Source organism: Ostrea edulis, chromosome 6 (genome assembly GCF_947568905.1).
Source record: "Ostrea edulis chromosome 6, xbOstEdul1.1, whole genome shotgun sequence".
In the NCBI taxonomy this organism is placed as follows: Eukaryota; Metazoa; Mollusca; class Bivalvia; order Ostreida; family Ostreidae; genus Ostrea; species Ostrea edulis.
In genome coordinates this window covers 26,081,022-26,106,913 of record NC_079169.1, presented here as the reverse complement: position 1 = coordinate 26,106,913, position 25,892 = coordinate 26,081,022, and the positions used below count along the sequence as shown (strand labels likewise).

The following is a 25,892-nucleotide window of genomic DNA, read 5'->3' as shown; positions in this document are numbered from 1 at the left end:
AGTTCATCAGATAGTGGTCCCAGTAGTAGTTCACCAGATAGTGGTCCCAGTAGTAGTTCATCAGATAGTGGTCCCAGTAGTAGTTCATCAGATAGTGGTCCCAGTAGTAGTTCATCAGATAGTGGTCCCAGTAGTAGTTCATCAGACAGTGGTCCCAGTAGTAGTTCATCAGACAGTAGTAGTTCATCAGACAGTGGTCCCAGTAGTAGTTCATCAGATAGTGGTCCCAGTAGTAGTTCATCAGACAGTAGTAGTTCATCAGATAGTGGTCCCAGTAGTAGTTCATCAGATAGTGGTCCCAGTAATAGTTCATCAGATAGTGGTCCCAGTAGTAGTTCATCAGATAGTGGACCCAGTAGTAGTTCATCAGATAGTGGTTTCAGTAGTAGTTCACCAGATAGTGGTCCCAGTAGTATTTCACCAGATAGTGGACCCAGTAGTAGTTCATCAGATAGTGGTCCCAGTAGTAGTTCATCAGACAGTGGTCCCAGTAGTAGTTCATCAGACAGTGGTCCCAGTAGTAGTTCATCAGACAGTAGTAGTTCATCAGACAGTAGTAGTTCATCAGATAGTGGACCCAGTAGTAGTTCATCAGATAGTGGTCCCAGTAGTAGTTCACCAGATAGTGGTCCCAGTAGTAGTTCATCAGACAGTAGTAGTTCATCAGACAGTAGTAGTTCATCAGATAGTGGACCCAGTAGTAGTTCATCAGATAGTGGTCCCAGTAGTAGTTCACCAGATAGTGGTCCCAGTAGTAGTTCACCAGACAGTGGTCCCAGTAGTAGTTCATCAGATAGTGGTCCCAGTAGTAGTTCATCAGATAGTGGTCCCAGTAGTAGTTCATCAGACAGTGGTCCCGGTAGTAGTTCATCAGACAGTAGTAGTTCATCAGATAGTGGTCCCAGTAGTAGTTCACCAGACAGTGGTCCCAGTAGTAGTTCATCAGATAGTGGACCCAGTAGTAGTTCATCAGATAGTGGTCCCAGTAGTAGTTCATCAGATAGTGGTCCCAGTAGTAGTTCATCAGATAGTGGTCCCAGTAGTAGTTCACCAGATAGTGGTCCCAGTAGTAGTTCATCAGATAGTGGTCCCAGTAGTAGTTCATCAGATAGTGGTCCCAGTAGTAGTTCATCAGATAGTGGTCCCAGTAGTAGTTCATCAGACAGTAGTAGTTCATCAGACAGTGGTCCCAGTAGTAGTTCATTAGATAGTGGTCCCAGTAGTAGTTCATCAGACAGTAGTAGTTCATCAGATAGTGGTCCCAGTAGTAGTTCATCAGATAGTGGTCCCAGTAATAGTTCATCAGATAGTGGTCCCAGTAGTAGTTCATCAGATAGTGGACCCAGTAGTAGTTCATCAGATAGTGGTTTCAGTAGTAGTTCATCAGATAGTGGTCCCAGTAGTAGTTCATCAGACAGTGGTCCCAGTAGTAGTTCATCAGACAGTGGTCCCAGTAGTAGTTCATCAGACAGTGGTCCCAGTAGTAGTTCACCAGATAGTGGACCCAGTAGTAGTTCATCAGATAGTGGACCCAGTAGTAGTTCATCAGACAGTGGTCCCAGTAGTAGTTCACCAGATAGTGGTCCCAGTAGTATTTCACCAGATAGTGGACCCAGTAGTAGTTCATCAGATAGTGGACCCAGTAGTAGTTCATCAGACAGTGGTCCCAGTAGTAGTTCACCAGATAGAGGTCCCAGTAATAGTTCATGGGGACGTCATGACTTAGGGGCGAGATTAAAGGTTCAGTGTCGGACAAAAAACTAAATTCACATAGTTTTAACCAAGACACCCCCACCCCTTAAAACTAAATATGATGAATGTTGAAATTAACTGAGTGATAAGTAAAAGCATACGAGTATAAATAACACTCTGTTCTACTGTTTATTAACAAATGAAAGTGCACATTAAAACCATTAAATGCTCATTAAAATGTAAAAATATTTAAAAAAAATTTGAATAGTCACTTGACTTATGTTTTTTTTCCCCACAAAAGTGTAATCGAAGTCGTGTGACAGAAACTTACGGGAGTTTTTATCCCCCTCCCCCGACATCGATCTCTTGATCTCACCCCTTAGGCTCACAACACACTCATGGAAAGTCACTTAGATGTCAGGAGACTTGCAACAGGAATTTGAGTAATTCCTATTCACCCAAGTTGAGAAAGGGTGTTTATGAATTTTGCGATTCGTGTCGTGTTTGTCAGATGACAGGTAAACCTGATCAGAAGATCCCGCCTTCCCCTCTTACCCATTCCAGCTTTTTAATAACATTTTAGTGGAATATTTGTGGAATATGTAGGACCTTTGACTAAGACTGGGTGAGGAACCGGTAATTACCTACTTTTATGTATATGTCCACTCGATTCTCAGAAAACATACCTCTTAGAAATATTAAGGCAAAGACCGTTGTTAAGCAGTTTTTCAACTTTGTGGGAGGACCTAAGGCAATTCAATCAGATCAAGCCTCGAATTTTAGGTGAAGTTGTTTCAACAGATAGTGCATGAGGTAAGTGTTTGGTAGTATAAATCCATTGTCATCCCGAGGTTCAGAAGACACTCGAACGCTTTTATCAGACCCTTAAAACTATGATGAGGACTATTGTTACCAGTATGATAATGATATGGATGAAGGGGTTAACCTTTTTTTCCTGCACGAGAAGCAGTTCAGGAAGATGTTGGACTCATTTCCTTTGAACCTGTGTTTGGTCATATGGTTAGAGGTCCTTTGAAATTGTTAACGGAAAAGTGGTTGACTGAAACTAGCCATGTTAACCTTTTAGACTATACATGCTATATCTAATTTCAAAGAGAAACTTTACAATACTTGTAAATTGGCACATGACAATCTCAACAGTTCTCATAACAAAATGAAAGTATGGTATGATAAAGATGTCAGAAACAATATTTTAAACCACGTGATAAGGTTCTTGTATATATGCCTGTTCCTGGTCATCCTTTACAGACCAGATATTATGACTCTTACGAAATTGAAAGCAATCTTAGTTATGTGAATTATGTAGTTAAGAAACCAGGCTGCGTAAAAATGCATATATTTTGATCAATGTGACCGAAATCAGTTTCTATTTTGGCCAATTTTAGACATTTCAAGACTAAACTCAAAATGACAACAGTATGGAGATTAGTGAAAAGGGTTTCATTCAGAATGTCTGTTTGAAGAACACCAAAAGTATAGCCAATTTTGATGCCAAGCTAGGACATTTGAATATTCACCATAAAGAACAAGTTCAACATTTGATGACTGATTATCCTTCAATCTCTCTGGATGTTCCAAAAAAGACCAATGCGGCTTAATACGAGTGAGTGAGTGACACTTTGCTTATCGTCTGAATCCACTACAACTGCAATATTGAAGAACGGACGTGCAGCATATGCTGTTTATGATATTACTGAACAAAGTTAAAGTAATCGGAATTCTCGTACCAAAAACCTGATGATACTTACGGATTGTGTACTGACCTTAGAAAAGTGAATTTTGTCACAAAAAGAGACTCATATCCGATTCCTAGAATTGATGACTTTATATACAAAATCGGAAAATTTGCCAGTAAATTCGACATTCTGAAGGTTACTGGCTTTTAATTGAAAGAGCAAACAAAATTCTGCATTTGCGACTCTCAATGGACTGTTCTAGTTCAAAGTAATGCCCAAATTACCTTCCATAGGATGATTGACTCCCTTCGTCATGACCTCCAAGGATGTGAAGCCTACAACGATGATGCTACTATTTACAGCGACACAAGGACGAACATCTCCGAATCATGTGTGCGTTCTTCGACATAATGGTTAAAGCAAACTTAACTGTGAACCTTGCAGAAAGTTACTTTTGTTATGTTACTGTAGAATATTTAGGTGACAACGGGTGATATAAAAAATTATCACATGCATCCAATTTATGCGCGTACGGTTCGCCGTAGATTGTTAGACGACGTCGTTTGAGCGTTTTAATAAACACAAATACCCGCATTGATATACGAAATATTGTATGACAGTGATCAAATGTCAACAGACGTAAGTCTTTCTGCTTTGTTGTTTATATACAATATGTAACATTCAGTATAATAAAACAAATATTGCATGTAGCTGAGGGTAACATTGAAAATGTTCACCCCTCGAGAAACCATTGCTACACCTCGGTTGACAATGGTTTTCTCGGAGTGAAAATTTTCAATGTTACCCTCAATTACATGCAATATTTATTTAATGGTTTCATTATCATCTGTTCTAACATGACTTTTTCAAGTGTACATTCGTATGTTTATTTCAACAATTGTATTTTATATCATTTGATTGTACGGCGTGGAACTTTCTTAATGCACAGCACGTTTTAAATTTTAGTAATTTTACTTCACTTTATTGATGTTTTGCTAGCATTGTTTTAAAATCATTTGTATTAATGCTATTGTAATTTCCTTTTACTACTTTTATAACATGCTGTATCATTTTTATTGTGTGCAGCGCTTTAGAGTGGTTATTTTTAGTCATATAAGGCATGCTATTATATACTTTATATCTGTTGCATTTTTGTTGCTTTGATTTGGTGAAATTGCATTCAGGTCTTGCATTTTGAAGAATTAAGTCAGTCATTGTCATTTAAACTTTTGAAGGAGGTGTTGTGTTGTACGTGTGTACTAGATATGGAAACAGGTGACCTAGACAAGATTCCAGTCGCTCTATTTTTAAGAGCTTGTCTACGAGAAAACCATGCAAATATATAAAAATGAAGGAAATGGTGGTCATCAATATCATTTCTAATCATTTATATCATTGGAGTATATGGTTGGAATAATTATAATTTGAGGTCAATTTATTGATAGGTCGTTTCTATTTTTAGTAACAGCGCATTCTGTATTTACACGTGGACTAGTCTTTGAACACAAGAAAAATCCTTAAATATTAGGGTTTTATTTTTTCAAAAATGCAAATAAATTCTGAAGGCTTATGAAAAGAATGGATTTTTTTTATGATATTTCCATGTAAACCACTTATGGAGAAATCATGTTTGACATCATAAGTGTCCATATAGAGATTACATGGAGCCTGTAATTTGGCATTGTGCCAAACTTTTTTCATTTTGTGTTATATGGTCAATTTTGAAATAGGTGTTGCTGCAAAAGTAATGCTTAAATTTCTTTAAAAGTGTATAATACTTTGATATAAAATCCTTGTCTGTAAAATATAAAAAATTGTACTTTGGACTTTTGGCCGTTCATTTGCAATTAAAATTTAAAAACTGACAAAAATGAATATTTTTAAGCATTTAAAATTATCTTTTAAAAGATTAAAGATTTAAAATTTGTGATATTAGATGCATAAATTGTTTGGAAATTTAATTTTATTGGTAGATTTAACATTATCTGATAAATAAATCCCAGTAATCTACTATTTTATATGAAAAAGGGGGTCTTTTAATGAAATAGACCTGTTGCTGGAATTACCTCCCCTTTGATGCACTCTTCATACGTAGAAGGTACAAAATGATAGCAATATTATGGAATGTTATGATTTCAACTTGAAATGGGATTTGAGAATTTGTACATCATGTTTATGTGATATCAGTGAAAGACATAACAGTATCTGTGAATGTAATCCAGAAATTTCTAAATATTGGCAGGGTTTAAAAAGTATCCGGTACTTCGTCCTGTTATACTGCAAACTAGTACAGTGGTCAGACATTTTGTCATTGAAGAATTGAAAGCGTTCTTTCCTTGATAATTATGCATTAACCGAGAATGCTTAGATGTTATATGGAGGAAATCAAGAAAATATGCATCTATAGTCAGTCCAGATGGAGCATGTGAGGATCTAGTGCAGCCACCCCCCCCCTCCCCGAATTTGCAAAATGTATTTACCATCATGATTGATGACAAAAATTTGTTATTAGTTATATATATGCACTAAGTAATGAGGACAGGACAAAATAAGAAAAGTGTGAAATAAAAATGCATAAAGTGAACTCAAAGAATGTATATTGTAACAGTTTGCTCGGTATCTTTCTTCTTCAGTGCTCAATGTAACAATATGACATACTTGATGCTTAATCATAGGTTACGATTCAACATGCGAAAATTTACACCTTTCTCTATTTTACCAACAACAAATATATAGATATTGTAAACTGATGGTATTACGTATATGTATATGCTAATGTAGTTTCTTAAAGTCATTGATGTAGGTAGAGTTTGGATCGTCACTATACTTTGTTCATCATGAGAAATTGATCGGGAAAAATTTGGAAAAATCATTTAACTGACAGGGAAACCGAAGATTATTTCGATCAGGTCTCTTTAGCTAAATCAGCACCCCACCCCCTCTACTTTTTTTATGGCAATCAATAAACAATTGAAATGGAAGCTTGAACTGATGAATTAAATCCTTGGACCCCCCCCCCATTATTATCATTATCAAGGATTTTGAGCTTCGGGTTGTGTTAAAAGTAATTTTTAGGGAGGTTGGTAGGTTCTATAAAAAATTTGCCACCCACCCACACCCTCCGCCCTGGTGATGAGTGCCAACTACGGGGCCTCTCCACCTAGCTACACTGTATGTGTTTAGACAGGACAGACTATACCAGCCGGGTCAGGTATAAACAATACATTTCATTACAAATTATATTTCCAATTATTACAAGCGAATTTCTTTACTTTAGTGCGAATTCGGACGTTATTATTATCTGACTTTCATCTTCGGTGCAATTTATGTGATTACTGTCAGTTGGTATTTAAGCTATATTTCATTGTACGTGTAATGGTGTTGGAAGTGGAGTGCGAATGCAAAGAATATTTCTGTATTTAGATATATTCAACATTATTGATTATTTTATGATTTTAACAAGATCATTCACTATCTAAGAGCATTTTACCATTACCAACCCTCTCCTCTCAAAATAATGTTTATAATCATTAATTTCCGGTATTGAATATGGCTGCTTCGAACCCTTTCGCATGGATTTAGAATGTAGAATAATACGCTACATGTAAGAATAAAAAACAAAAGAAAGACAAGAAAAGAACATACACATTCCTTTTAGCTCACCGGGACGACTATCCGGAGAGCTACATGTATTGTAATGACCCCAGTGTTGGCGTCGGCGCCACTTTAAGGAAACATTTTAACCTGGGTTATATCTTCTAAACCAAGGGGGTAGGGTTTTAATATATCCCTTATTGATTCCCCATGAAGAGATCTTTGATGTGGTACCAAGACTTTCGACCTTGTGACCTTGACCTATTTTTTTTTTAAACTTCAACCTGGGCTATGTCTTTTGAACCAATCGGGATAAGGCTTTGATATTTTACAGATATAGATGCCCCATGAAGAGACCTTTGTTTTGGTTTGACCTAACGACCTCTGCCTTGAACTTTGAGGTACTGTTCAAAAACTTTATCTTGGTTATATCTTTTGAACCAAGAGTGATAGATCTTTGATGTTTCAAACATAGATGTCATTAATTCTTTTGTTACCAGAACTGTCAACGTCGACCTTGGACTTTGACCTATTTTTCAAAAACTTTTAACCTTTTGAACAAGCGGTTAGGTACAGTCATCTGACAACTCTTCTTTTTATGTACATATTAAGCATGTTATTTTCATTGTTTAAGGGTTGCTGCTCAATTTTTTTCTGGGTACTTCATTTGTTAAAGTTTGATGACATCTAAAAATTCCTAACCACAAAGTACTTTTTATCTAATATATTGTACCTGACAACTTCATATGACGTGTTAACTGTCCCGAGGAAAAAGATAAAGATTTGGGGTATTATACTGTAGATATTTATTAAGTTCTGTCTTCACACAAGTTTTCCCTTTGAACTTAAAGCACGTCAGTCTTTAAATTGGTCTAAATGTTACTATGGCAACAATTTTATATGTTTTAGAATATCAATATTGTGACTCTCATACAACTTTTCAAAAGTTACATTGCTGTCTGGCTTAGTATTTGCGATTGAGTTTGATTAGTTCAGAATGTTTTCAATAACCAGTCAAATTTTTAAAAAATAGATTTATCCTTATTGTATCCATGGGAAAAGCAAATCTATGAAGAAATATGATCCAATTGCTTGTGGTATATTTAAGTCTCTGTAGGACCACAATGTAAACTAGTCATTTGTACTAATCGTGCTATCCTGTCTAAATAAAGAATTTATTATATATAGCATATAAATTGGCATGAAATTTTAATTGCATTTTAAAAGTACACAAATATCAATTTTGTTAAATTAGAACTATTCATACGATGCATATTATTTTTTTTTTAGAAACATTATTTTTTCAAATTTTGCAATTTGTCACCATGGCAACCAGGACCCATAGCAACAAAAAATGGTTGATACATACTTCTGGTCATCTGATGTGAAATCATAAAATTATATAAGACTTAGTAAGATAACAAGGACCATGCATGGCAAACAGGTTTAGGTGGCTACCAGAATAAAAGCTCTACAAGCAGAAAAAAAATGCCCAAATTGAAGTGTTAATATATTTACTATAATCGAGAGTCCAAAGACAGATTTTTGAAATATCGTAAATATACTTCTTCTCTATAAGATGAAAGTAATTTTGAATAAATCAAAGCGTTACTTTTTGACTACTAGTTGATTCAAAAGTTATCATTTTCTGCAATTTATCAAAATCTGGAATCGTGCCAAATTTGTTACCTTTGTGCACTTAAACGGAAGTAAAATTTTAGATTCCCACTAAACAATATGAATATGCATATCCAGTTGTTTTATAAACTGTGTCAATTTTTAAAAATCTATTTTCAATAACCTGTTAGAATTTTTAAATAGAAAGGGTAAAATATACATAATTTAACCCTTTTGTCAGAACAAAAGTGCTATTTTTAGTAACATGGCTGCAAATCCCTATCCAATGACTACACCCCCGAAAAAAATATGCCAAAGTATTTGATATTGATGTACTTTATTACACTCAAAATATGTTGTTAATCTGACAACCTTGCCTCCATCACATTTTGCATGGTTTTCTCGTAGACAAGCTCTTAAAACAATATTTAGGAGAGTTCAATGAAAAGGTTACGTAATCTGTTCACTCAAATTGTCTTACTGTCGAAAAATAAAATTTTCTAGAAATTTGTTTTAGTATGAATGTGGTAGAAAGGAGTCTGCAAAATTGGTTTGGATATTACATTACTGGGGTTAGACTTCACGGCCGATTTCGACAGCACTATTTGAATAGGATTATTCTCGTGTGTGAATTCGGCTTAGCAGTAAACAAAGGACATTGTTTCGTGAACATTGATTACTATATAAATTAGTATTGTTTTCACTTAAATATAAATAAATTGTCGAATCTTTGAAATTCTATTACATGTATTGATATTTGCTGGATATGGATACATTCTGACCCATGACATTATTTAATTGTCACGTGATGCAGCAACTATTTTCCGAGTGTTGACCGAGTTGAAGTTTGCGTAATAAGCCTCTGGGGAAAGAATTATTAGCAGTGCGTATAACATGATTATTTAAACAGTCGTCAATATTGATATGCCTATATATTTTTCAGGCTGCGTTGAAGATGACATCAGTGGGTGTGCTTGCACCAATACCTCCATTGACGGAAATCCCACCGGTATGTATTTACTTTAATGTGAGTTCAACGATTCGTGTAAAATTTTGATCAAAAGCCAACTTCGACTTACAAAGTTTTCTTTCAAAACAGAATACATGAATATTTTACCTTTGAATTCTCAATATCTCATACGAATCGGTATCATTTTCCTCAAATTTTAAAGTCATATAGTAAATATTTCTTAATAGTGCATCCTGTTTTTTCTGGATCTATGCCATACAGTTTTTGCATTGTAATTAACTATGTGATAATCAACTGTTAATGATATTTTTTCGCAGTTCTTTGGAACACCAGTGTGGTCTTTGACAAAGGATCCCTGGCACTCACTTGTGATGACGCCTACCTATCCATCATGAATATGTCGGATTTAGTGGAACACGAAAATTTTACAATGCTATTGGACTGTGACGGAAAACAACAATGCACAATTGATCCCAAATTCATGCAAAACATATCACTGAGTTTCTATTGCCAGGGTAAGGTATAAACACAATAAGACAAGAGCAGGAACTGAGTTACTACCCACATGTAAAATTTGACTCGTTTCATCAGACCTGTGATTATTAGACAGCCATTTATTTCATGCTCTGTAGTTATGTAGGCTATTAATCAGTTCTGGTAATCATTGCTCTTCAGTGTATACACAAATTGGCTGTTTTCCTTGATTAGACAGACAAAATGTTCGGAATCAATTCAATAATTCATAGATAGAGTTGGCAAGACTACACACGACAATTAACGCAGTAGAATCAGATGTAATTTCCATCGCCGATGAACTGATTGTCAACAAACACGTGAAGATATGGTTGTTTCAAGTTCTAGATCGAGCATGATCTTACACCAACAACCTTGACATGGGTGACATGCCATTATGTCACTGGGTTAAGGTCATGACACACGTTTAGTTTGGAGTCATTTTTCAGGGGTTAGTGCTGTATCCAGTTATTTTCCAGTCACAATTCCAACAGCATCGCGAAGTAACCTCAACATCAAGACCATGGTTCAAAATCATGGCAACCCCTGGAAATTATCATATGTAAATTGAAGTCATTCCAAACAGAGGACGTAATAGAAGTTACAGTTTGAATAATTTCAAAATATCAGTTCTTTGACCTTGAACTTAGTAATATTACCTTGACCCAAGCATTTGTCTTTCTTGAACGACATACTGAACTTTGAAGTCACTTCAAGGCAAGAGAATCCAGGGCATAATCCATACGTTCTTGTTATTTAAACCATGGCGACATGACGCCGATTCACTAACTCCACACTCGGGCTATAAACAATCTAATCAAAATCAGATCCTATGATCCGCTCATCTACTATCGCTACACTATGTGATGATGAGCGGATCATAGGATCTAATCTTAATTAGATTGAGGCTATAGAGAGAGTGAATTTTTTCCATACAAAGGGAGTAAGGTTACACGTATAGCTCAAACAAGATTTTGATGCATCCACAACAATGTTATAAATTCAAAACTGTGACACACAAATAATGGACAATAGCATACAAAATTTTGAAATAAATCCGTTCAAGAAAAACAACAATATATCCCAAACAAAAAATTGTAACAGAAAGACGGACTTTGGTTGATTGATGTTTTCCGCCACACTCAACAGTTTTTCAGTTATCTGGTGGCGCCCAGTTTGTTTTACGTCCCTTCAAGAATTTTTCATTCAGATTGAGACGTCAGCTGTTGGAGATGAAGTGCCACAAATTTAAACCTATATGTATCATAATGATTATCGCTCTGGGTCGTAGCAGTGAAGGTTCTTTATCGTGCTAACGCCTGTCGCGACACAGGATCTCCGTTTTTTAAGGTCTCATCCGAAAGACCAGCAATTATTAATTTTAAATGCTGTGAGTCTGGAGAGGGAGCAATCACTACTTATTTTATGTCTTAAGTTGGACGCTGTCAAGGCTCCCAGACACGAAACGAAAATTCTCATCACTGAGCCATGTTACGGCACGTTTGGTCGCCTCGGCACGTTTGATCGCCAACGACCATTCATGCCGCATGTTTGGTCGCCGGCGACCATTCGTGCCACACGTATTGTAACCGGGCGACCGAACGTGTTGTGAGGGTGGACACGATTGTTTGTCAATTTTAGGCCACACCCGAGTACCAATGGTCGCCATCCATGCCCCCAGTCCTAACTTTGCTTTTCTTTTCCCTCTCCTCCTCCTCCAGCACCTATTCCCCTTCCTTCTCTTTCTCCCTTATAATACTCCTCCTCCTCCTTCTTTTCCGAATTCTTCTTCAATTTCTTCCGGTTTGATCAAACAGAACAACGAGTCTTTTGAATTGTTGGGTAATAGCTAAGAGAGATGTGGCGCTTTCTAGTAGCCTTCGATTCGCAACCAGATGCTATTGGACGTCCCCTTTAAAAATCACAGCACATCCTATTCCGATTCGAAACAGCTCTTTAAGCCTTCGACATGCTTCAGGTGTGCAGAGAATAGGCCTAATCTTGCATTTCATAAATGAAAGGTGAAGATAACGAACATTGATCAATCTCATATATCCTATAAGCAATACAAAATAGAGAGTTGGGCAAACACGGACCCCTGGATATACCAGAGGTGTGATCAGGTGCCCAGGAGGAGTGTGGCTTAAAAGTGTATGCCTACAAGCGGAGAAAGTACACAAAATATGGCATGGATATACCCACAAAACTGTAGTATTCCTCTATAGACGCCTACTCTCAACATGTCAAAGCTATCCCCGCGCTGCCCCTCCAATCCCCCCCCCCCTGTAATATCTCTCTTTCTTTCACACCAAATTCAATAATAGAGAGAATCACAACTGTGTTCTAAATACGAATTTTAGAACAATCTAGGTCACAGGTGTCACTCACTTATATGTTTTATAAGATATCTTATAAAATATATGAGATATCTGATAAAAATTCTTTCATAAAGTGCCTTATAAAAGTTAAAAGTATAAAAGCATACACACATACATGCAAACATACACGCGCACAGACACTCACATCGTCACTCAAATACACACAAAAACGCACAAATGAACACACACACACATGAACATGCAAAATAAAATCAAAGTTAGTGGCGACCATTCGTGCTCGGGTATGGCCTAAAATTGACGACCACACGGCACTTTCGGTCGCCGGGCGACGATACGTGCGGCAAGTTTGGTCGCTGGCGACTAAACGTGCGGCACGAATGGTCATTGGCGACCAAACTTGCCGCTCGTATCGTCGCCGGGCGACCGAACGCGCCAAGGCAACCAAACGTGCCGTTAAGGCCCTTTTATACTGAGCGCGAACACGAACGCGAACGCGACCACTGCGAGTTTTCACGCGACTTTCCGCGCGATTCATTGTTCGTATTGAAAGCAGTGATACTCGTGGAAATTCGCAGATGACACGAGGTCATTTATGTTTTGGCCATGGCGAGCTTCTTCTTCTCAATATCTTTGAAATCCTTTCGGCTTTTATCATAAATAATTGGATGTTCCTCGATTAAGAGAATGAGTTGTTCTTTTCTGTCACCTGGCATGATGAAGCCTGAATTGTCACAGACGAGTATGACTTTTGACCTCACATTCTGATTGGCTAATGAAAATTGTTCGCGCGGTCTTTTCCCAAAAATTCTCTCTGGAGGCTATCTCCGCGGTATTCCGCGCGAACATGAATTCGGCCGCGTTCGCGTTCGCCGTCAGTATAAACAACATCATTCAAAATTAAGTTAAGCAATCCAATGCGAACGCGGTCGTCTTTGCGCTCAGTATAAAAGGGCCTTAACAGAGCCATTGTAACCGGTTAAGCATACCAAATCCGAAACGTCCGTCTTTATTTAAACATATATTATATTATGCATCTGTATAAATGGTTGCAAAAATTTCAATTACCCAAATAAAATTGTTCCTAAAGTTGGTTTTAATTTAATTGTGTGAAATCAAATTCTTTATTCAATAACATTTTGCAAAAGACAATCTAAAGGAATTTCATTCAGTGAAATTTGTTTCAAATAGGTGCTTGTTTGATGCAGAATGTATTCTATTTTGTAGGTAGATGTTTAAATGAAATCTATGCAAACGCTTTTTTCAAAAATGGTGTCGTCGAAGATTTGGGAGTAGAATACCAACCAAACGCCAGTAATCCATTTACTGCTTTCCTAAAGTCACGTGTTTACGACTGTGATGAACACTACATTCTAACCAGCGGGAATCTAACGCGTCAGTGTTTGGAGCTGGGAAGTTGGTCGGGTGAAGATCCTGTATGCAATGGTTAGAACATTTAAAATTCACATTAACAATAATTACATGGCTAGGTTAAAATCATTCGTTGAAAAATGTTCATTTGTTTAGAAAATGTTCATTTGTAATGCTCTGCAACAGTCTAAGGTTCCACTGAAGTCAAATTCAAAGATGTCATAAATCATTCCATGTAAGGACTAGTCAGAATATGTGGACTAAAAGGACAGGTGCAAAATGCAGGGGACAAGGATTTTTCCATCTTTTCGAGTAATGGGACGTTGATTTTTTTTTTTTTTTTTTTTTTTTGTAAGTGACCATGAGACATTTAGTGGAAAAGCATACATTGACAAAGAATAATCGGAGAGGCAAAAACAAAAATTGAGAAAGGTAACAACAATTGACAACCAGTAACATAATATATACGTGCATGTGAAATGGATTGTTATATTGGGGTAATCTTGATAATATGCAAACTTTTTTTTTTACATTATCTCAATATGTCAGAAGATTAATAAGAGTGCGAAAATTAGCCCTATCATTATCATTTGCATATAGTGTTTCTTTCCCTTAACTAATTCGATACGCAAGAGATTGTTCTGTGTATGTTCAGTTTTTAAATTGAGGCAGCTACTAACAAACAAGTTGATGTTATAAGGGTTTCAACAATCTCGTTTAAAGTCAGCATTTCGCAAATTTTATGTTCGTTATAATCATCTAGTTTGCTCGTACAACCTACAGTGTATCATTGGGTCAAATGCTGTTTGACGTGTTTCTTAGCGATTGTTAGGCCGTTCTTGGCACACCCATTTTGACTACGAATAACTCCGTTTACCTAATCAAGACATACGGCTCACCGCGGGTGTGACCGGTCAACAGGGGAAACTTACTCCTCCTAGTCACCTGATCCCGCATCTGATATGTCCAGGGGTCCGTGTTTGCCCAACTATTTATTTTGCATTCGTTGTGGGAGTTATGAGATTGATCACATTTCTTAGCCTCTCATTCATATATTGTGATCAGTCATCCAAAAATACCACTTTTAAATACCACTTATTCTACACACAAGTGCTCTGAAATTGATATTTTTAAAATGCTGGAGTTCCTCAATGACAGTATCTACATAGTCTTTGATGATCAGGTCTTCCAACAGTCTGTTGGAATTCCCATGGACACCAATTGTGTCCTTTATTAGTTAACCTGTTTTTATACTCTTCCGAGGCAAGAAGAAGCAAGATCTTTTTGTGACCTTTAACTCGACATTTAGATATTTCGACGACGTTTCATCTATTGAACTCGAAACATAAGACATCACAAAGTCTTCCATATATGCTTCAAACACGAATATTTTATTGAATAAAGATGTTAACGTCAAGCTTACAACTCAACTTTTTGACAAACGGTATAATAATAATAGAGGGCGAAGCCCTCTCACGGCCCGTCCTAGTTCTCCTAGCCCGAAGGGCCGTGAGAGCGAAGCTCTCCCTATAGGTAACACGTATATACATGTTTAAAAGGAGAATATAGGAAAATAATGAAAAACTATACCATACCTATGGAACTTGAAAATTTTGGTACTAATGGCGTCGATTCGAATATTAGCGCGTGGACATGTATTTCTCCATTTTGAATCTCGTCTACCCTAGTTCACGTCGTTCTGAGATGTTACATAAAATTCGTAAAAGCATGTAACTCTTATTTTCTTAATCATATATAATCACTCCACGATTAACGCCATGTTTGTTGTTGTGGTTCAAACGCTATGTTTGTAAATTTGCTAAATAACGACGTTGAATATGACGTCACAATGTACTGTTTACATCAATTGCGTTATATTTCCCGCGTTCAATATATAGGCGGATCAAATATCCAAAATTAGGACGCTTTGATACAGTTCCGTCCTCGTGCTAACTTCGGATTGTTTTTGTTCTGTTTTGGATATAGATACTAATGCCAAAACTTGTTTGCTTCGCCCTCAAACATGGTCACGCCGTAAAACATATTAATAATGATTGGTTTTATATAGCGCCTTATCCAGCGTATGCTGCTCAAAGCGCTTTACAATGATCAATGTACATTATTACCCCGGCAGACGTTATATCAATCTAGAACTTTCTCAGCCTCCTAGGAAGCATACAGTGCAAGATGTCATTACAAGCGCTAGAGCACTAAGATTCTAACAATATCTTTCACTGTCTATAGCCAGGTACCCCTTTTACACTTGGTCGGAGTGAGGAAATTCATGTAAAGTGCCTTTCCCAAGGACACAACGTCAGCCCTGCCGCGCCCAGGACTCGAACCCACGACCTTTCGGTTGAGAGTCTGACGGTCTAACCACTCGGCCACCGACGCCATGACTTCAGCTTCTTCATCGTCAACTTTCCATTATCATCTGCATATAGTTATGTCTCTCAACTTATTCAATGCGCAAGAGCACGTTCTGCATATGATCACATTTTGAATCAAGTTGTTTGCAACAGTCTCATCAGCATTTCGCAAGTTCTATGGTCGTTATAACGATATACTTTACAAATAAAACCTGCCGTTAACGAGGCCGAGTACAGTTCGAATTTTCGCATTCTGTGCAGTTAACGCGCATCGTTTCACTTTCATGAAGTCGTAAAAAGTGAACTCTACAGTACTGTAGATATTTTAACAAATACCATGGGTTTTTTTAAATAAATAAACTAAAAGACTGTTCATTCATGTTCAAATATAGTAAATTCTAACGATGATAAGAATTTTTTTTTAAAAAGTGGTTTTACAACTTGAGAAGACCAGAGCAGTCGACGTCAGACAATATTTCCCGGTGGTTTGAACACATGGGGATCATTACAAAAAGAAATTATTTATAGAAAAAAGTTCGATGTCGACCTTTGTCCCATGCAAAGATAAAGTCAGATCATTGATAATATGTGTCATCATACTCATCTATATACATGTATATTTTCCCCTAGCTGTTCATGTTATTCGATCCACGTACTTAACAATATCGTTATCATGGTTATATGTATAAAGATATATAATGTTAATTTTTATACCATATGACGTCATAGTAGACTAATAATACGTATTAGTAATTAAAAATTACATCACAACAATAGTCAGCGGAATGGTGAAAAAGACGTTCCGAAGTTTTAAAATTGGGCCCATGAAGAAACAATATATTGTCTAGATTGAATGCTGGTTGTCAGAGGAAATAACAATTTCTTGGGAGCATATAAATAAATACGACAAAAAACTCTTTATGTGTAGATCAGTTATGTATGTAAATTGTAAACATGTAGTATACTACATGTAGGCCTATATAACGTTTTGAACAAAGAATTCTGTATCTACACAATATTCAGTAAAATATCTATAAAAATAATTTTCAATAACATAGTCTATTCTATTATTTCGCGCACCCGTTAACAGAGATGCATACGAATTTAATGCGCATTAGTTTACTTCGCATTAAATATTACCGCCGTGTGAACGCTATTTAATTCGAATTAATTTATGCCTCGTTCACATGAAGAATTTAATTCGCATTAAACGTAAGTTAATACGAATTAAATCTGAAAAAAATAGATTTTTAAAAGAGCATAAGTAAGTTCCTATGAGTTGAGTAAATTGGAAACAAAATGATACGCGCTTTCATCCAACAAATTTGGCCCAATAATGATGAATAATACAAAGAAAACTAGGTGGCTGAAAAGGAAATTAAACGTTGAGATAGTCCGTTTGAACCGTATACACCATAATATTCTTATTTTATCAGTCATTGCAAAACAAAAGGAATTTAAATATGAAATTATCTAATCAATGAAACAAATGACTTATTCATTAATATAGCATTGTTGATATACATGTATGCAGAAGTTACAACTTTAAGTAGATTCTCAAATGAAAACTTTGAAACGTTCCCTAATCAATTTTCTGATTTCATTTTCCACAATGATACACACCCAATGGATTATTTTGATAGATTTGGTAAGTCCCTATGAATTGAGGAAGTTACAAACAAAATTATAGGGTTTCGTCTTCAAAATTTTGCCTAATAGTGTTTTATGAGAGCCAAAAATGTCTCAGGGAGGAAACTTTGAGATGGTCCCTTGGTCTTTCTAAACGGGGACATGTTGATTTTATTTCATTATATTGTCAAATATGTCGAGGACTTTCACATATATTGAAAAGATTGAAAACTCTAGGGCAAAAATAGGAAAAATATTAAAAACTTCTTTATTATAGAAGAAAATCCCATTAGGTCCCATAATAAAGGGGTCGATACTTTGAGTCGACCCCTACACAATACTGTACGGGCAAAATCATTTTTTATTTTCTTAATAAAATGTCGAAAGTACAACTCATCAATGATAAAAATTTCATAAAAATCTCTGGGGCAGAAATAACTGCATTCGGTCCCCTTAAATCGAATGATGTCTGGCGTATTGTAAAACTTACATGGTACCAATTTTGATTCACCAGATGCGAATTTCGACAAATAATGTCTCTTCAGTGATGCTCAACCACAATGTTTGAAATCCGAAATAACAATGAAGTTTTAGAGCTATTATAGGGGAAAACAGTGTGCCAAAAAAGTGGAGTCAAATTCGTCTAAGGATAAGAGCTATGCATGAGGGAGATAATCCTTAATTTTGAATATTATGATATTTCATACCACTTGTTAGACCGATCATTACATATTGATTTTGATTACGGATTACTCCGCTTACCTTATCAAAAAACTTTTGGATTGAAAATAGGTCAGGCAGTTTTCCGGGCTTTTTTTTCATTACGGATACAGATATTGCCCTGATATTTATATATTTCTCGGAGGAAGACAAGTGCAGTTAGCATTTCAGCTGGATTGGCGCACTATGACCTATAGTACTTTAGGGGTAGACGTACCTAGGTCAAACGGTTTTCCAGATTATTTTTTTTTGTATGGTCACATGTATTGCTCTGAAATTTAGTCACAACCTCCCTTTCAGAGAAATACATAATCAGTTCACATTTCAACCATTTCACATTTCAAACATTTCAATCCCTTGGGGACCCAGGTAAGAATAGGTCCTTAGTACCTCTTGTTTGTCGTAAGAGGTAACTAAATGGGGCGGTCCTTCGGATGAGACCGCAAAAACCGAGGTCCCATGTCACAGCAGGTGTGGCACATTAAAGATCCCTCCCTGCTCAATGCCCAAATTTTGCAGCTCTTCACCGGCATTGGTGACGTCTCCATATGAGTGAAATATTCTCGAGAGGGACGTTAAACAATATACAATCAATCAAACATTTCAATTTAATTGGTACACCATGACCTACTTTAGGGTTTAAAGTAGATCAAATGGTTTCCTGGACTTTTTATCATCATAGATAGATATTGCACTGACATTTTGTCACAACCTCACTCTCAGAGAAATATATAATCAGTTCACATGTCAGAAAGATTGGTGAACCATGACCTACTTTAAGGCTTTTCTATTCAGAATGTGTGTTGTATCAATTCAGAGTGCACAATCTGCTTCCAGGTTGAATTTCACTGTCCGATGGGCGTATGTTGTACCGTTTGCGGTACTCTTATTGACACAATAATTTTGACTACGGATAACGCCGTTTACCTGATCAAGATATAGGGCTCACGGCGGGTGTGACTGGTCGACAGGGGATGCTTACTCCTCCTAGGCACCTGATCCCACCTCTGATATAGCCAGGGGTCCGTGTTTGTCCAACTCTCTATTTTATATTGCTTATAGGAGTTAAGAGATTGATCACTGTTCGTTATCTTCACCTTTCATTTGCCAGAGGAAAAATAACCACATCCAGATAGTATTACAGAATTCAACAGAAAGATCTGAGGATCCTCAAAGAAATGTGTTGGTCACCTGGAAACCTTGAAATCGGATAAGGAAAAACGGCCTCTTGCAACTCCCCCCCCCTCTAAAAAAGAAACATTGATTGATTGTATGATTAATGTCCCGCTTGAAAAACTTTCACTCATATGGAGACGACACCATTGCCAGTGAAGGGCTACAAATATTGGACCTATGCTCGGCGCTTACGATCTTTGAGGAGGGAGGGATCTTTACCGTGCCACGCCTGCTGTGACACGAGACTTCGGTTTTTGCAGGCTCATCCGAAGGACTACCCCATGTAGTCGCCTCTTACGACAAGGAAGGGGTACTGAGGATCTATTCTAACCTTCCAAAACATTTGAGGACTACAACTGGTGTTTGAAATTAATTTTATTGATAAGCAGATAGTGTCAAAATTAGACAAGTACACGAACCATCGTAATCTTATAAACATGATAAAGTGAAGGTTGTCTAATTGTCCATAGACTTGATATCACACTGTTCAGTCAAATGAGGAAGACTTATTGATTCAGACGCAGTTAGCGAAAAATAAATGTGAAAGTGACTCTGAGCGTGAGAGCAAAATAGCAATTTGCAAACAATATCTAAACGTATCCGGGCACCCAAAACACACCAAGACTGTTTGATGTTTTGAATATTGTAATAATCAATATACCTGGATTTAGTAAATTGTAATAATGAATATTCTTTTTTGATAGAGAAGTTTATACTATACAAGTGAAATGAACCACGGACCTGTCATTAGTATGGGAAACCAACTTTTATTTAACAAGATGGGTTGTTTTTTTAAATCAACATGATGCATGCTGTTAGGGCTGGGGAAATTTTTTCAAATCATTTTATTTTGCACCAGTCTCATGCTTCTATAAATTTTAACCAATTCTTTAATGTATTTTATAGTAACGTCAAAAGTTCGTCTCTATTTAAGAAATAGAAAAGTACCAAAAATGAATGAGAGAATGTGTTCTCTTTGATAATGGAAACAAAAAGTTTTCTACGTTTGTAATGATGCACTGTAAAACATGAAACAAACAGCCTTTGAACACGTTAATGTAAGGTTCTTCAAGCTATATCAACTTTGATATTTAAACTGAGTAGTCATGGAACTAGACGAAATGTTATATATGCCCGAATTAGCATTTTTATGACGCAGGGATGTAGCATAAATATTGAAAAATTTATATTAAAGAAGACAAAAAAAATATTTTTAACCAACATCATACATTTACCCATATTTTCTCTAGGAAAAGAAAATAGGAAGTTCTGTTACTTAGACAGCTAAAGGATATCAGGCGAACATTTTTCTTACGTATACAACATACGATGTGATATAATGTGGTGAAGTGATTACATTTTGTCTGAAGTGTAACCTTAAACTTTGCATAAATTGTTTATGAAATGATGTCCATATATTGTTTATTCTACCACGGTATACCAATGCTAAATTTCCAATAAACTCCATGACGTAAAGGGAAAAAAACCAACGCTGTTGCTTCAAGAGGTTTATTGAGGGTTTTATGTGTTGACCTCATCTGTAATGGCGTACATCTCCTAATGGAAAGATGTACTTTGTACATGTTACACAAACAGCTCCGTAGTAGAATAAAAATATTCATTTCCTCGACGAAAAGTTGAATAACACCCCAGTCTTTAAAATGTTGAATAAACTACAAAAAACAATAGCAAATACAAAAACAACCTGACTTTGGAAAACTATTTTCCATAAATTCCTCCTATGCAGTTATTCCTTCTAATACAATGTGTGAAATATGACAATATGATATCAAATAGAAAATGTTATAAAAATACATTTATTTTTGAACAGTTACCTGTCAAGATCCCCCTCATGAGAACAGCACTACTACCCGTACAACAAATTCCTCCACGGTATATTTTGAGGACTATATTGTATCATACACATGTAAAGAAAACCATCGACACGTTCTTGGAAATCTAACCAGAGTTTGTAACGGGAGTGGTGATTGGACAGGAGAACAGCCTGTCTGTAAACGTAAGTATTTGGTCATATTATGCTAGTTGGCCTTACAGGGACTTCCCCATCAAGTGTTTATCATGTTCTTTTCAGTGTGCATACGTCTATTTGCATTTCATTAAAGATGTCATTGAGTGATTGATTTATTGTATATTGTTTAACGTCATTCGGTGAAAATGTTTGAAAGCCTGTTGTTGTCTTGACAGAAAAGAATTTTATCTGGTGGCCGCCAATTCATTATTTGGCAACTTTCATCCATATGTCGATTCGATATATCCATGTGAGCTCGAAATAAAAGGCACCACAGGGTCGTCCACTTCTGCTTCATACTTAGATATTTTATTGAAAGTAGATATTTACTGCAAACTAACAACTCAACTTTATGACAAACGGGATGATTTCAGCTTCTCCGTAGTCAACTTTCCATATTCATGCAGCAATATTCTATTATCACCTGCATATGGTGTTTATATCTCTGAACTGATTTGATACGCAAGAGCTTGTTCTGCGTATGGTCAGTTTTTAAATCGAGGAAAGCTACTGACAAACAAGTTGATGGTACAGGGGTTTCAACAGTCTCAATTAAAGTCAGCATTTCGCAAATTCTATAGTTGTTATAACGATCTAGTTTGCCAATACAACCTATCATTGACTCAAATGCTGTCTGACGTGTCTCATACCGATTGTTAGACCGTTCTTGGTACACTGATTTTGACTACGGATAACTCCGTTTACCTGATCAGGATATTGGGTTCACGGCGAGTGTGACCGGTCGACAGGGGATGCTTACTCATCCTAGGCACCTGATCCTTCCTCTGGTGTGTCCAGGGGTCCGTGTTTGTCCCAACTATCTACTTGTATTTTGTGTTGCTTATAGGAGTTATGAGATTGATCACTGTTCGTTATCTTCATCTTTCATAAGAAAAGTCACTTTGTTTTTCTCGACACAAATCAGCTTTCGTAGTATTGTTTTCGTTGTACATAATGAAAGGTTGCATGTAAATGAGAACGGTCGATTTCGAAAGGATGTCTTTATTATATGCTTTCTGAGGTTTCATTTCTAGATAACATTCTGATAAACAAGAGGAAAAAATACAGAGGGAGCAATAGAATGGAGGATGAGAGGGGAGAAAGACAGAAAGGGAGAGAAAGTATAATATCACCTACACACAGTCTTGACATCGTTCACATTGTGCCTTGGACATTACTTTATTGCCTTTACACTCTGAGGATATCGATTTTTTCCTCCTTTTCTGGGAATGGGACAGGTCAACCACAACAAATGCCAGGGAAAGGGGTAAAGCAAACATTTAAACCAAGGTCTCCCGATTCTCTGGTTTTCCTCTTGTTCAATCTGAGCGATGTGACACCGGCGATCGAACCAGTATTTGTCAGTCAGGTCCAGATAGTTCTGTTTTCGGAGTACATGTAGTTGTCAAGAGATTCAAACTGAGGGGACTACCCTTCGAATTCCACTCTGGGTCGTCATATTTTATTTGAACTTGTTACAATAGATATCAATAGGGTTACTTGTCTCTTGGGCATTGGGTTTTTGATTTGTACATCGAAAGAGAGCTGTGCTCGTTGAAGTCATTGAGCACATGCAGGACCTAGCAACACACGTTCACAATACGTTCCCTCGTCAAGGCACCTATTATACTATGTCTTGAATGGCTTAAATGTACACTCAGTGTTGCTCCGATTCATTTAAGAGTATAGATGATCTTAAAAAGTCTTACTTTTTTTTACTCATAACAGCTTGCATGTGCCCATGTGACAGGATTAGATCACAAAACTTCATCCACGATCCAGAAGTCCTTCAAAACAGAATCGCAGAAATGAAGAAGGAGTTGGAAGTCAACCAAAAACAGCTTTCCTCAGCAGTGAGAGCAAAGACCAGTGCCAAGGACGAGAGGCCATCTGCGAAGGGGGTGGGGTCCATCCTAGGAGTGGGAATGATCACATTTGTGTTAGTGACGATTGTATGTAGTGACTTGCCAATGATCTACAGACAAGTCCGGTACGGGTCATAAACAATTCTAATACTTAACAAATCTATATAACCAAGATATCTACTTCCATAAACAATTCTCATACTTAACAAATCTATATAACCAAGATATATACTTCCATAAACAATTCTCATACTTAACAAATCTATATAACTAAGATATCTACTTCCACAAACAATTCTCATACTTAACAAATCTATATAACCAAGATATCTACTTCCATAAACAATTCTCATACTTAACAAATCTATATAACCAAGATATCTACTTCCACAAACAATTCTCATACTTAACAAATCTATATAACCAAGATATCTACTTCCACAAACAATTCTCATACTTAACAAATCTATATAACCAAGAATCTACTTCCATAAACAATTCTCATACTTAACAAATCTATATAACCAAGATATCTACTTCCATAAACAATTCTAATACTTAACAAACCTATATAACCAAGATATCTACTTCCATAAACAATTCTCATACTTAACAAATCTATATAACCCAGATATCTACTTCCACAAACAATTCTCATACTGAACAAATCTATATAACCAAGATATCTACTTCCACAAACAATTCTCATACTGAACAAATCTATATAACCAAGATATCTACTTCCACAAACAATTCTCATACTTAACAAATCTATATAACCCAGATATCTACTTCCACAAACAATTCTCATACTGAACAAATCTATATAACCAAGAATCTACTTCCATAAACAATTCTCATACTGAACAAATCTATATAACCAAGAATCTACTTCCATAAACAATTCTCATACTTAACAAATCTATATAACCAAGATATAGACTTCCATAAACTATCTGCTGTACAACGTATGTTATGCACAATGTCATTTCACAGTTTAAAATATCACGTGGTCAAACAGTTATTTTTTTTTTTACATGACAGCCGTCTCTATTGACGAAAAATATTAAATGTTTGGTTGTTTTTACACCGTTTCATACACTCTATGAAAGTCTGTATTCACCATATTCTCACTATTTCTAAATCATCTTCCCTTGGAACAGGAAAAATAATTTTCTTTTGCCAATGATGCTTTGTGTCAATTACGGTTGTGATTGGCCTAGTTGCTATGGAGGTGAAAAGTTATTAGCTGTGTCAAAAGGTATAATAAACTTTACATGTTTATGTGTCACCTTCAATCTACATCTTGTACCAGTTTTGACACCGGCATGACTAATCTAATACTTATAGCTGGTTTTGGCTATATTTAGCTCTAAAACTTCATAGTTATTTCGGATTTCAAACATTTCGGTTGAGCATCACTGAAGAGACATTATTTGTCGAAATGTGCATCTGGTGCATCAAAGTTGGTACCGTATAAGTTTTACATTACAATAGAGGGAAAGAGATCACGTAACACTTTGTCCGCAAAATGCAATTTATTTCTTCATCGAAATAACGACAACTTGCCATGTTTACATTTTGCCTGAATATGTTATATTTGTATTTCATTGTGTACCCAAAATTAAATATTTTTTTATGAAATTATTTCTTTTCTTGGCAAAGCGTTTTCAGATTTGCGATTAGGAGAAAGTTCAAAACTTTATTAGGCATAGCAATATTTGCATGAAATAACATCTTAAATTTCATCAGAGGGGATATACGGACCACATATACACGTACAGCTTTAACCAGTGGCGGATTTAGAGGGGGCGCCCCCTAAAATTTTCAAATTTAAGGTAAATTGCGGTATCTTGTTTCGGAAAATGTACTAAACGATAAAAGAAGCAATAATTTCGTCCACTCTCGGAGAAATAAATGACAAAATCCTTTGATTTCTTGAATTACTTTATTGGGAGAACCTAATTTTTTCCAAAAAACCCTTAAAATTTGGGTGGTTTTATTAATTTCACCTTATTAAAATGATAGAAAATAGTACAAATGACATTATTGGAGAAATATTTCAAGCGCCATAAAATCTGTAAAATCCAGGAGCTTCCGAGGGCTTCGCCCCCTGGACCCCCACCAGGGCTTCGACCTGGACCCAGCACCTCATAAAGTGGCGCCCCCCGTAACCACAATTCCTTGATCTGCCCCTGTTAACGATAACAACGACGGGCACTTCAACATCAGATACAGCTTGTTTCTGTGTATAGTCAGTTTTTAAATCGAGGCAGGCTACTGACAAACAACTTGATGGTGCAAGGGTTTTAAC

The 25,892-nt window shown here is 36.4% G+C and overlaps 1 protein-coding gene across 1 annotated transcript in view; it reads left to right on the top strand.

Moving 5' to 3' along the window:
• The window catches only part of LOC125683012 (uncharacterized), a 37,461-nt gene extending 12,246 nt beyond the window's left edge, over nucleotides 1-25,215 (top strand). The window contains exons 4-8 of the mRNA XM_048923673.2: nucleotides 9,544-9,609; nucleotides 9,888-10,085; nucleotides 13,647-13,865; nucleotides 21,516-21,701; nucleotides 23,442-25,215. Of these exons, the coding sequence (XP_048779630.2) occupies nucleotides 9,544-9,609; nucleotides 9,888-10,085; nucleotides 13,647-13,865; nucleotides 21,516-21,701; nucleotides 23,442-23,716 (944 nt within the window). The 3' untranslated portion in view covers nucleotides 23,717-25,215. The remainder of the gene's footprint in view (nucleotides 1-9,543; nucleotides 9,610-9,887; nucleotides 10,086-13,646; nucleotides 13,866-21,515; nucleotides 21,702-23,441) is intronic.
• The last annotated feature ends 677 nt before the right edge of the window (nucleotides 25,216-25,892 follow it).